This window comes from Tenrec ecaudatus, chromosome 10 (assembly GCF_050624435.1).
Source record: "Tenrec ecaudatus isolate mTenEca1 chromosome 10, mTenEca1.hap1, whole genome shotgun sequence".
In the NCBI taxonomy this organism is placed as follows: Eukaryota; Metazoa; Chordata; class Mammalia; order Afrosoricida; family Tenrecidae; genus Tenrec; species Tenrec ecaudatus.
In genome coordinates this window covers 151,396,421-151,409,272 of record NC_134539.1, presented here as the reverse complement: position 1 = coordinate 151,409,272, position 12,852 = coordinate 151,396,421, and the positions used below count along the sequence as shown (strand labels likewise).

The window sequence follows — 12,852 nt, the reverse complement described above, 5'->3', positions numbered from 1 at the left end:
TACTGCGAACTTTCCAAGACTTGGTTTCTGGTGACCCTCAACCTTATCAGGCCTCTGGCTAAGGCCGCCCCCCTCTCCCACCTCCTCCTCGGACTTGGGCCAGGGTCCGGAGTCTCCCTGCTGCTTCTACCGGCTTCGGCTGGTCTCTGAGTCAGGGCCCAAGCATCTGTCTTTTTTAAATGCTCCCCAAATGTCTGGGAAAGGTGAGGCTTCCTACAACCGTTGAGAGCCACCGTCTGAGACACCCACAGGGCCAGTTCTGCCCTCCCCTGCAGGCTCGCTCCGAACCAGCATGGACCCCGTGGAAGCGAGCTGGGGGTTCAACTCAGTCAGTGTTTGTGTGTGAGCACAGCTCCCCGTGGTGAGTGGGGCCACTCCGTGTCGCCAGCTCTCGTGCTGGCTATTGGAATCGTTTCTAAAACTTTAGTTTTAGTTTTGGGTTTTGTTTTTATTTTGGGGTTTTTGCTCATCTAAAGAAATGCTGTCAGGAATGTCCTTGTAACCCCTTTAAGTTTGCACCTCTTTAATTTCCCGAGGACTGTGTGATAAGATTTAAAGCTGAGCGGCCCTTGAAGAACCATTCCCCAAAGTTATATAGTTCGGTCATTGCAGAATCTCTTAGAAAACACCCCTCTTCCCGCCTCCCCGCCCCAACCGGGTTTGGATGAGCCCCCTTCTGCTTCCAGAAATTTCCAAACAGACACCGAAGTCAAGCGAGCTGTATCATCACCCCTCGTGTGCCCGCCACTCTGTCACCATTACCAGCACGCGCCTGCTTTGTCAGATCCATTTCCTCCACCCCCAACCCCGCCTTTTTTTCCACCTCAATACATTAAAAGAAAATCCCAGACATGTAATTTCACCTTAAGTATGTCTGAGTGCACGGCTGGGACTTTAAAACAAAAACAAACGTAACGACTGTGTTTTTCCTCCTGCTCGCTCCTGTCTCCTCCCCGTTTCTGTCGCGCTGACGACCTCTGAAGTGACAGTGGTGGTTGCCTGGATGGAGGTTCTAAACAAAGACCGAATGGCACTGCGTCTTCAGTCCCACCACCTTTCCATCTTCCTGTTTTGTTTATTTTCTTGTCACGTCATTGATCAGTTGGGGACACCAGTTCTTGCAGGGCAGAAGGACCCCAACCTGTTCACCGAAAGGACCAGAGTCAATATTCCAAGCTTTGTCCTAATTACTGTGTTCCGATAAAACTTTATTTACACAAACAGGCAGAGGGCCACCCTTTGGCCCGCCTCCCTGCTGTGGGAGATCTCATCTTCTGGATTTGGAGGTCTGCTGCTTCCTGGTGGCGTGACTGTGTGCTTCTGTCCCCTGTATTTCTAACTGGACTCCACAACCTGCTAATTGGATTCAACTTCAATGGTCTTGGCACATGTATTTCCCAAGGGGTTGTGTTAGTCTGGGTAGACTAGAGAAACAAATTCATAGATACTCATAGGCATATAAGAAAGGTATATAATATAAGCACAATTGAATATTGAGGAAAACGTCCCAGCCCAGTACATAAATCCAATATTATCCCATATGTCCAATACCAATCTATAAAGTCCTCTTCAGGCTCACGAAACACATGCAATGACGCCGAATGCAGGAGGATCACAGGCCAGTGGGTGGGAAGTCTTGTGGATCCAGTGGCATTGTAAACATCTCAGCACTGGCAGGGGTCTCTACATGGCTTCTCCAGCTCCAGAGGTCTGATTGCATCAGGGTAGGTCCATGTGGCTTCTCCAGCTCCCAGGGCCCAGGGTCTATCAGCATAGAGCCATGTGTCTTGTCAAGAGCGTCTCCAAGGGAGTGAGCAGAGAGAAAGAGAAATGGCTCCCGCCTCCAAGGAGAAAAATCCAGGCGTTCCCAGAATTCTCAGGAGAAGGTCAAGCCCACACAGAGGCCCCATTGGCTATGACCTGATTGACAGACTAGACTCCACCCCTTCACTCTGAATCCTCTCAAGTCCCAAACCAGATGATGTCACCACAGGGGTGCTGCTGCTGCTGTTGTTGTTGGGTAGGTTCCAACTCTTAGCGACCGTGTGCACAACAGAGCAAAACACTGCCCGGTCCTGCACCATCCTCACAACTGCCCTTGTACCAACACCGCAGCTCTGTCCACCCATCTCCTCAAGGCCCTTCCTCTCTTCCGCTGCCCCTCTGCCTTACCAACCACGATGTCCTTCGCCAGGGATTGGTCTCTCCTGACAATGCGTCCAAAACACGTGAAGCAAGGTCTCGCCTTCCCTGCGTCTAAGGAGCATTCTAGGAGTGCTTCTTCCAAGACAGACTTGCATGGTGCTTTGGCAGGCCATGATGGTTTCAATAGTCTCCATCCCCATTCAAATGCGATTCTTCTTCAGTCTTCCCTGCGCTGTGTCCAACTCTGGCATACCTACGAGTGACTGAGAATGCTGCAGCTGGGCCAGGCACCCCTTAGTCCTCAAAGTAGCACCCTTGCTCTTCAGCACTTTTAAGAGGTCTTGCGCAATGTGTCACTTGACCTCTTGCCCGCTGCTTCTGTGAGCATTGATTGTGGATCCACACGAACCGAAATCCGTGACCACGTCCATCTCTGCTCCGTTCACCATGATGTGGCTGGCTGGTCCAGTGGTGAGGATTCGCCTTCTCTACCTTGAGGGGAGCTGAGTCCTCCTGAAGTACCGTACGCTTCAGCTCCAAGTCATGTCTGGAGCCCTAGTGGCGCCCTGGGATACGCATCAGACTGTTAGCTGCAAGGTCAGTGGTTGCTGGGTGACAACGAGTTTCTGTTCTTGTTGATAGCGTCCATTTGACAGCTCCTGACCTGACAACTAGCAAGGGGCCCTGGTGGTGTAGTGGGTACACAGTGGGCCACCAACAGCAAGGTCGGCAGTTCAAAACCACCAGCGGCTCCACAGGAGAAAGGCGGACCTTTCTACTGCCATCATGAGTTACAGTCTCGGAAACTCATGGAGCAGTTCTATCCTGCCCCATGGGGTTGCAATGAGTCAGAATTGACTCGGTGGCAGTGAGTTTTAGGGGTTTTCTTGGGTGGCAGTGAATTTGTTTGGGTTTTTTGCTTTGTGTTTTGAGTCTAACCACCACGGAGCCCAGGAGTGCTGTCGGCTAGGCTTCGGACTGCTAACCTCAAGGTCTGCAGTTCCAACCCACTAGCTGCTGCAGGAGCAAGAAGAAGCCGCCTGCTTCCGTAAAGATTACAGACGGGCTCAGAAACCCCATAAGGCAGCCCTCTGTAGGGTCACTATGAATCCAGTTCTACTCTGATGGGAATGGTTCTTAAGGTTGTTGGTGATTTTTTAAATCATTTTGGGGGGGCTCATACAACTCATCGCAATCCATCCATTCATCCATTGTGTCAAGCACATTTGTACATTTGTTGCCATCATCTTTCTCAAAGCATTTGCTTTCTACTTGAGTCCTTGGTATCAGCTCCTCATTTCCCCCTCCCTCCCCGATCCCTCCCTCATGAGCCCTTGATAATTTATAAATTATTTTGTCATCTTACAATGTCCAGTGTCTCCCTTCACCACTTTTCTGTTGTCTGTCCCCCAGGGAGGGGGGTTATATGTGCATCCCTGTAATTGGTTCCCCCTTTCCACCCCACCCTCCCTCCACCCTCCCAGTGTCACCACTCTCACCAGTGGTCCTGAAGACATCATCTGCCCTGGATACCCTGTGTTTCCAGTTCCTATCTGTACCAGTGTATATCCTCTGGTCTAGCCGGATTTGTAAGGTAGAATTGGGATCATGATAGTGGGGGGGAGTAAGCATTTAAGAACTAGAGGAAAGTTGTATATTTCATCATTGCTACACTGCACACTGACTGGCTCATCTCCTCCCTGCGATCCTTCTGTAAGGGAATGTCCAGTTGCCTACAGATGGACTTTGGGTCTCCACTCCACATTCCCCCTCATTCACAGTGATATGATTTTATTTGTTCTTTGATGCCTGATACCTGATCACATTGACACCTCATGATCACACAAGCTGGTGTGCTTCTTCCATGTGAGCTTTTTGCTTCTCAGCTAGATGGCCGCTTGTTTATCTTCAAGCCTTTAAGACCACAGATGCTATATCTTTTGATAGCTGGGCACCATCAGCTTTCTTCACCACATTTGCTTATGCACCCACTTTGTCTTCAGCAATCGTGTCGGGAAGGTGAACATCATGGAATGGCAGATTAATAGAGAAAAGTGTTCTTGCATTGAGGGAGTACTTGAGTGGAGGTCTAATGTCCATTTACTACCTTAATATTTGTTATTTTTAAGAGTAATGGGTTTATTTGTTTGTTTGGTTTTTCCTAGTTTTTTTTTTTTTACCAAGTACGTTGCATGCTTTTCATTCTCTCTTTTTTTTAATTTTAACAATTTATTGGGGCTCATACAATTCTTATCACAGTTCATACATATACATACATCAATTGTATAAAGCACATCTGTACAGTCTTTGCCCTAATCATTTTTTTCTCTTTTCTTCTTTTACATTTTATTAGGGACTCAAACAACTCTTACCACAATCCATACATATACATACATCAATTGTATAAAGCACATCCATACATTCCCTGCCCCAATCATTCTCAAGGCATTTGCTCTCCACTTAAGCCCCTTGCATCAGGTCCTCTTTTTTTTTTCCCTCCCTCCCCTTTCCCCCCTCCCTCATGTGCCCTTGGTAATTTATACCTCGTTATTTGTCATATCTTGCCCTATCCAGAGTCTCCCTTCCCCCCTTCTCTGCTGTCCCTCTCCCAGGGAAGAGGTCACATGTGGATCCTTGTAATCAGTTCCCCCTTTCCAACCCACTCACCCTCCACTCTCCCAGCATCGTCCCTCACACCCTTGGTCCTGAAGGTATCATCCACCCTGGATTCCCTGTACCTCCAGCCCTCATATGTACCAGTGTACAGCCTCTGTCCTATCCAGGCCTGCAAGATAGAATTCGGATCATGGTAGTTGGGGGGAGGAAGCATCCAGGATCTGGGGGAAAGCTGTGTTCTTCATCGGTACTACCTCGCACCCTAATTAACCCATCTCCTCTCCTAAATGCCTCTATGAGGGGATCTCCATTGGCCGACACTTGGGCCTTGGGTCTCCACTCTGCACTTCCCCCTTCATTTAATATGGTATATATATACATATACATATACATACACACACTTATATCGTTGTTGTTGTTTTTTTTTGCATGACGCCTTATACCTGGTCCCTTGGCACCTCGTGATCGCACTGGCCGGTGTGCTTCTTCCATGTGGGCTTTTTTGCTTCTGAGCTAGATGGCCGCTTGTTCACCTTCAAGCCTTTAAGACCCCAGACACTATCTCTTTTGATAGCCGGGCACCATCAGCTTTCTTCACCACATTTGCTTATGCACCCATTTGTCTTCAGCGATCCTATCATGGAGGTGTGCAGTCAATGATATGATTTTTTGTTCTTTGATACCTGGTAACTGATCCCTTTGGGACCACTCGATCACACAGGCTGGTGTGTTCTTCCATGTGGACTTTGTTGCTTCTGAGCTAGATGGCCGCTTGTTTATCGGTTTTTCCTAGTTTTTATCTATACTTTCTACTTCTCTGTCTCTGATTTTCTTCTCATAACTTAGGCTTAAAAAAAATGACAAGCTCCCTCCCCTGAGTAATTCCTATTGTCCTTACATTAGCTGCCATGGAGGTGACCCCTGACTCATGGTGACCCCTGTGTCCTGTGGCCCTATTCTCCTGCCTGGTCCTGCTCTGCTCCCACAATGGGCTGCAGATGGGCCTCCCCTGGTCCCTAAGGCCTTCACGGGCTGGTTCTCAGAAACAGAGAGCCCAGCCTTTCTTCCTAGTGAGTCTTCATCTGGGAGTACCGCTGAAACTTACTCAGCATTCTCTGGACACCCCAGCCTCCACTGACAGATGGGTGGTGGCCGCCCCTGAGGTGGGCTGGCTAGGAGCCAAGCCCTCGCCCCCCCTGAGGCAAAGGATCACTCTTCTGCATCCCCCATCGCGGCCCTGCTAGCGCGCCTAGCAAGTGTGGCCTCCATCCCCCAGGCCATTGGTTCTTGGTTACCACCCCGTGCAGGCCAGCCCCAGCAAGGAGAGCCCCATCCCCCGTGGTGGCGGCGTGCCATCCACCCCAGAGCCGATGACAAGGATGACCGTGGGCTCCCCCCAGACGAGATCGCTGGCATTGTCAGGCTCGGGCGCGTGACTCATTTCTCAGGGCCCGTTTGTACTGGCTGACCACAGCCAAAGTGATTTTCTTGGACACTGAAGTCAATTTGTCACAGCGATGCATCGATCAGATGATTCCCCTCCTAAAACTAATTCCGAAATGCGTGCTGTGCGGAAGCGGCTCTCCTTTCCAAGCTGCCGTCTTTCCGCCCTTCCGGAGGAAGACCGCAGGCCTGGCTTTGTGGGGCTGGCTGTGTCCCAGTGGTCTGTGGCCAAAAGCAACCTGGCGCTGACCTAGCGCTAAAACGGAGGTGTGGGAACAACTGAGAACCAGGACGGCCCCTGCCCTGTCCACCACCCACCGCCGAGATGGAGGACTCCAGCAGCCTCCCCAAGTTCCCCAGGCAGTTCAGATGGCTGGGTGCCAGCTCGCACATCAGGCTGCTCATGGAAAGGTTCGAGTCTGCCCAGAGGTACCGCAAAAGAAAGGGCTGGCAGCCTCCTTCCAAAATCTTGGCCCATAAGAACTCAAGGAATGGATTTTTTTCTGGCAGTCATGGGCCGCCAGGAGTCAGGGTCAGTCACCTCCCCCCCACCCAACCACCCCCCACCCCCCAATGCCTGGCCCAGTCCAAGACCAGCCCTGGACGAACTGCTGCAGACTGAGTCTGGAAGCTTCTCAGGCTTGAGCTGGTAGAGCTTGCCTCCCCTTGCCCACTCTGGTGGTGCAATGGTCACACACTTGGCTGTTAACTGAAAGGTCAGCCGCCGGAACCCCTAGCCCATCCCAAAGAAGAAAGGTGTGTGGCTTCAGAGCCAGGTCTGCTCTGCCCCGTGAGGTCTCTCTGAGTGGGAATCAACCCTGTCCACTTTGGGAGAGGGACGTGGTGAGTCGACAGTAGCCTCCTCGCCTTCCATGTGGGAGACACGGGTGTGAGTCCTGGTCAGTGCACACCACACACACACACACACACACACAGCATGCAGGTTGTGATGGAATCTGAACAGGTTTCTCTGGGACTCCAGGGCTCAGTTAGAGGAGGAGGAAAGTCCCGGGGATCCACTTCTAGAAACCCACCAAGGAAACCCCGAATGGAGCACACCTGTCTGGCAGGCAATCGGCAGGCCCCCTGCATCATCCGGTTCAACTGGGCGTAAAGTCAGCCCACCCCCACCCACAGAATACCATCCCGCTCACCCCGCCTCACCTCTCTTGCTCCTCACCCGTAGGTATGTCTGGGAGAAGGACGGGGCCACCCTGGGCGTGGAGGGCAACCCCCGCACCCGCCTGGACAAGAACGGCTCCCTGCACATCTCGCAGACGTGGTCGGGGGACATCGGCACGTACACCTGTCGTGTTCTCTCGGTCGGAGGCAATGACTCCCGGAGTGCCCACCTGCGTGTCAGGTGAGGCTACACCCTGTGCCCACAGGAGCGCACCAAAGGTTCAGAGCAAACCAGGCCCCACCGGGCAAGCCACGAGCTCTAGGGTGACACCCCCTACCTGTCACCCTCCCCTGGGCTCTTCCCCAGCGGGGTTATGGGCGTGGTGCTGAGCAGGTGGGCTCTGGAGAAGGATTTCCAGGCATCGGGCTGGGAGGCATGGGTGCCATGGCAGCTCGAGGTCCCCCACCATGCCTCTCTCTCCCCTAGGCAATTGCCCCACGCCCCTGAGCACCCAGTGGCCACTCTCAGCTCCACAGAGAAGCGAGCTATCAACCTGACGTGGGCCAAACCCTTCGACGGCAACAGCCCTCTGCTCCGATACATCCTGGAGATGTCGGAAAACAGTAAGGCTGCCCCTACCCCCACCAAGACCTCAGGGGCCCTCGGTTCTGTGCCTCGGTTGTTCGGGGTCGTGGGTCAATTCCGACCCACAGCAGCCCCGTGCACAACAGAACGAACCAATGCCTGGTCCCGCGCCGTCCTCACAATGGTTCCTTGATAGAGTTGTCAGTTGTCTGGCTGAAGAGTCAGCTTTGGGGTGCGTTCGAGCCCAGAGCTGAAGGGGGACTAAGGACCAGAGTCTCCGAAGCTCCTCAAATCGCAGTGTCCTCCCCCTCTATCCAGTGGGCAGTGGGCTGCATGTCGGGCTGCTAACCTCAAGGTCAACAGTTCAAGCCCACCAGCTGCTCTGCAGGACAATGCGGAGGCTTACTGCTCCCCTAAAGAGTTGACAGTCTTGGATACCCACAGGGCCAGTTCCACCCAGTGGTTGCTATGAGTCGGAATGGACTCAATGGCAGCAAGTTCTCAAGTGACCTTGAACTCTCAGGTCTGAGAAACATACCAACGTGAGGTGACTCAGTTCCCAAGAGCCCTTGCTTCTTCACCCAGCACCTTTGTCCCCCGACCCCGGTCACAGGCTAAGGCACTGGAAAAAGATGGCGTGATTGATGTCCACTTCCCCTTGCAGGGCTGGGCACTCCTCCGCTAGCCCGTGAGGTGTGGCCCCTGCTGGGGGAGGGGTACAGTAGTTCCCCCAGCTACCCACTCTGCCCCACCTTCTGTCCCTGCAGATGCCCCCTGGACAGCGCTCCTGGCCAGCGTGGACCCCGAGGCAACCTCGGTGATGGTCAAGAGCCTGGCCCCAGCCCGGTCCTACCAGTTCCGACTGTGTGCCGTCAACGATGTGGGCAAAGGCCAGTTCAGCAGGGACACGGAGAGGTGAGGAGGCCCGCTCCCTCCATGGCCGCTGCTCCCGGTGAGGCGCCCAAGGTGGGGGAGGCAGGGGACAGCCAACATCAACACACACCCCACTGGGATTCTCTCTGTCCCTCGGGACTCAGGCTCCACATCTGTAAAATGGGTGCAAAGACGCCTGCGCCCTATCTGCCCAAGTGCTGGCAGGTGTGAGCGGGACAGCAGGAAACAGGTCATCCCTAGAGGGTGCCAGAGGGGCCCTGGTGGCACCTAGGGTTAAGTGCCTGTCTGCAAACTGGAGCGACCAGAGAGGTGGGCACCCACCAGTCCTTCCTCAGCAGAGAGGTGGGCACCCACCCCAGCAGAGGCGTGGCTGGCTGCTCCAGGCAGTCTTCCCCTGGCCTCCAGGGGCGCTGTTGAGTTGGAATTGACTGGCCAGGCAGCAGGTTTGGCTTGGTTTTCTGGAGGGTCCACTAGGCTGCTAACCCACAGGTGGGCAGTTCGGGTCACCCCAGAGGCCCCTTACAAGAAAGATCTGGTGACCACCTTCCGAAAAACTAGCCACTGAACACCTTAGGGAGCAGAGTTCTTCAGGGAGGTGGGCAGGAGTCATAATTGGACTGTGAAATCACAGGTTCAGAAACTCACCTGCTCAACCCTGCAATACCCCCTCCCCCAGGCCACCGGCATTGTTGAAAGGGTGTTACGCTCCCGAGGGACATAGAACCTCACGGGGCTTCAGGTCAGGGCCCTTGTACACGGGTCATCAGTCACCAAAGCTTTCTTTAAGATGAACAGAGTTAAAAATAAAACACTGGAAATTGAATCAAAACGGGTAAACCCTTCTGAGAAGTCCCGGCACAATGGCCCCTTCTTGTTTGCCCGTGAGAGATGCCGCCGTCTTTGTGGTCCGTTTTTCCTCCAGCTCTGGGCAGGTGGCAAGTTCTGGCTGCCTCGGTCCCTTAGAACCAGCGGACACCCCCAGGGAGAAAGGAGAGGCACTGGGCACAGGCCTTGAACTCTGGCTTCGGCTCCTAAAAAGAGGCCCTGAGTCTCTCACTCAGAGACCCTGGGCTGAAGGTCTTTCTGTGGGGTGTGCTGCAGTTCCCACACGCTCGAGCCTCAGTTTGGGTGGGGGGGCGGGCTCTAACAGAAAAGAGGACCAGTGACGACTCTGCATGGAGGGTGGTCACTGAAAACCCATGTGTCCACTCTCTGTTGAGCACCTACTGTGTACCACGCCCCGAGTGGGCCACCACAGGGGTCGGGAACAAAGCAGCAGGATCCCCAGCCCCTCCTGCATCTGCAAAGCCACAGGAGAGAGAGAAGCCCAGTGGGGTCCGGAGAGGATGCAGGACATGTGGGATGCCGAGTCCAGCCCTCCCAGTTGCCTGAGGCCACTCGTCCTCGCCGCCGAGCAGAAAGTTAAATCACCCGGCCCTGAGCTTTGGACCGCTATCCATCAGTATGGGTGGGGCGGGGATAGCATAAAAATAAATACAAAAAGGGAAAGACATCCATCAAAAATAATTAACTTCTGTCTGTAACGGACGCCTGTTCGCTGGGTGAAAAATGCGCTCAAGTGGAACGTGGGGCTCTGGGCTGCAGAGGTGAGGCTCGGGAGCGTTTGCATTCAGCACCCCGACTTCCCCACACCCCACCCTGGGGCTCCCTCGTTGACCCCTACCCAAACTTCAAAACAATTTTAAAAAAAGACAGGCACCATTGTTTGAACACTCACAGTCAGGAACAGCTGGGGTTCATGCACCCCAAGTTTCTGGAAGATGCTCCGCTGCGGTGCGCAGCAGTTAAGTGCAAGCAAGCTGCACCTCCCTCAGAAGGAGAAAGGCTGGTCAATCTGCCCTGTGAGGACCCTGCCTGGGACCCCCCACAGGGCAGTTCTGTCCTGTCCTGCAGGGTTCCTGTGAGTCAGAATCGACTTGACAAAGCCGGACCACCACCACCTGTGGGCTTGGCTGTTCCGGTATCTGTTCATTAGGGGCAGGATCCTGGGGGCGTGGTAGTTAGTCGAGGGTCTGCTGACCACAAGGTCAGCAGTTCGAAACCACCCGCCACTACATAAAAGAAAGAGGAGGCTTCCTGCTCCCGTGAAGAGTTGCAGTCTCAGAAGCCCACAGGAGCAGTTCTACCCTGCCCTAGAGGGGCGCTCTGAGTCGGCACTGACCCAGTGACCATGCGTTGTGGGATTTTTAAGGTCGCTGGTCTCAGAGGACCCTTGGCCAGTCTTCTAAGGCAGGCATAGGGCAGGGGGTGGGGGTAGGGTGGAGGGGGTTGTTTTTCATCCTTTCTGAAGATACAAACACAGAGCACACACACAGCAGCCTAGTGGGGGGTGGTCTGTATACCGCATGTCCCAACTGGCCTTGCTCATGCCCAGGGCCGTTCAGGACCCGGCATGGAGGGGCCAGGCTGCCCCTTGGAGCCCCAGAAGCTCCTCGGCTTGCCCCAGAGCCCACTAGCAGACAGCAGCCTCCTCACTCTTGCCGATTTCCCATCCAGGGTCTCCCTCCCTGAGGAGCCCCCCACAGCGCCCCCTCAGAACGTCATTGCCAGCGGCCGGACCAACCAGTCCATCATGATCCAGTGGCAGCCACCTCCTGAGAATCACCAGAATGGACTTCTCAAGGGGTACATCATCAGGTAGGCGCCCCCTGCCCCCCAGGAGGGTGCAGACTCCAGACCCGGGAGGAAGGGAGGGAGCCGATTAGAGAACAGTGCACATTCTCAGCAGCCCTGCTCCATCTAACAAGCCCGGGGCCACCTGCATGGCAGCAAGACTCATTCAGTTTAGACATCTGGATGAACTTCCAGCAGCGGGAGCCTGGGATGCCAACAACGTGGACCCAGGAAGTACTGTGACTGGGCAAGTCTGCCTGAGGTCAGCGCTGCCCTGCGGGGAGACCCACAGGGGGACAGGGGCAGAAGGAGCTAACTTACCTGACGCCACGACTCTGCCCAGGCCCAGCATGGCGTCAGGCTGCTGGTGAAGTTGGAAAGTGGACCTCCGTCCTTTGGGTCGGGCTGGAGCACACAGCCCAGTTGTGTGGACTTCTGTTTGCAGGGCCGTCCAGGACCCCGCTCCTTGTCACCCCACCTTGAGTTCTGAAATGGGGGGTTACCCGTGACCCATTAGAAGTGGAGTGTGAACTTCCTTGCTTGAGCACTGTGACCTGCCTTCTGCCTGGCCGGCCTCAGGGAAGGTGCTCCTGTTGCCCTTGCTGACGCATCACCCCTCGATGTTGCTGACCCAGGATTCTGGGCCATCCTAAAGCTCAGCTACCCCCCACAAGGCCCCTTTCCTGGGTTGCAGCCACACCCCGTCTTCCTCCCCCTGCAAACCAAGCATTCCTCCCGGGCAACCAGTTTGGATTTGGGGCCTAGGCACAAATGGGTCTGCACTGAAGCATTAGCCGAAACGGTGGCATCCGGGCCCACCCAGAGACCCCTGGGAATGGCCTGGAAACCTGCTTCTGAAGCACTGAGGGCCACAGGCCTGCCCTGCCGCTTGCAGGCCTGCCGGGAGTGGGGACCCACTGAGCCAGCCGCCGGCCTGGTATTGGCTACCTCTGGCTGTTTGCGTGAACTGACAGCCGTGTTGTTGGGCCTGTGGCGGTACCTTGGCGTGGGCCCCGGTTCACAGCCAGCCTGGGTCCAATGCAGTGACATGCGGCCCAGTCCTGCTCCGTCCTGACAGCATTCTTATGCCCGAGCCCGTGGCTGCAGCCACCGTGTCCATCCACCTCCTGGAGGGCCGTCCTCTTCCTCGCTGCCCCTCCACTTGACCAAGCATGGTGTCCTTCCCCAGGGACTGGTCTCTTTGGCAGCATCTCTATGGTACGTGAGACCTAGCCTCGCCGTCCTTGCCTCCACGGGGCACTCTGCCCATGCTTCTCCTGAGACAGATCTGTTGGTTCTTTGATCCGTTGGTTCTTTGGGCAGTCCGTGGGACTTTCAATATTCTTCGCCGGCACCATAATTCAGATGCATTGATTCTTCTTTGGTCTCCCTGATTCCCTGCCCGACTTTCA

At 54.6% G+C, this 12,852-nt stretch overlaps 1 protein-coding gene across 2 annotated transcripts in view; it reads left to right on the top strand.

Annotated features, from left to right (window-relative positions):
- Nucleotides 1-12,852, top strand: part of SDK2 (sidekick cell adhesion molecule 2) — a 283,506-nt gene that overhangs the window by 193,579 nt on the left and 77,075 nt on the right. For both annotated transcript variants that reach the window (XM_075562175.1, XM_075562174.1), the window contains exons 13-16: nucleotides 7,391-7,567; nucleotides 7,814-7,950; nucleotides 8,680-8,827; nucleotides 11,324-11,464. In XM_075562175.1, coding sequence (XP_075418290.1) covers nucleotides 7,391-7,567; nucleotides 7,814-7,950; nucleotides 8,680-8,827; nucleotides 11,324-11,464 — 603 coding nt within the window. The remainder of the gene's footprint in view (nucleotides 1-7,390; nucleotides 7,568-7,813; nucleotides 7,951-8,679; nucleotides 8,828-11,323; nucleotides 11,465-12,852) is intronic.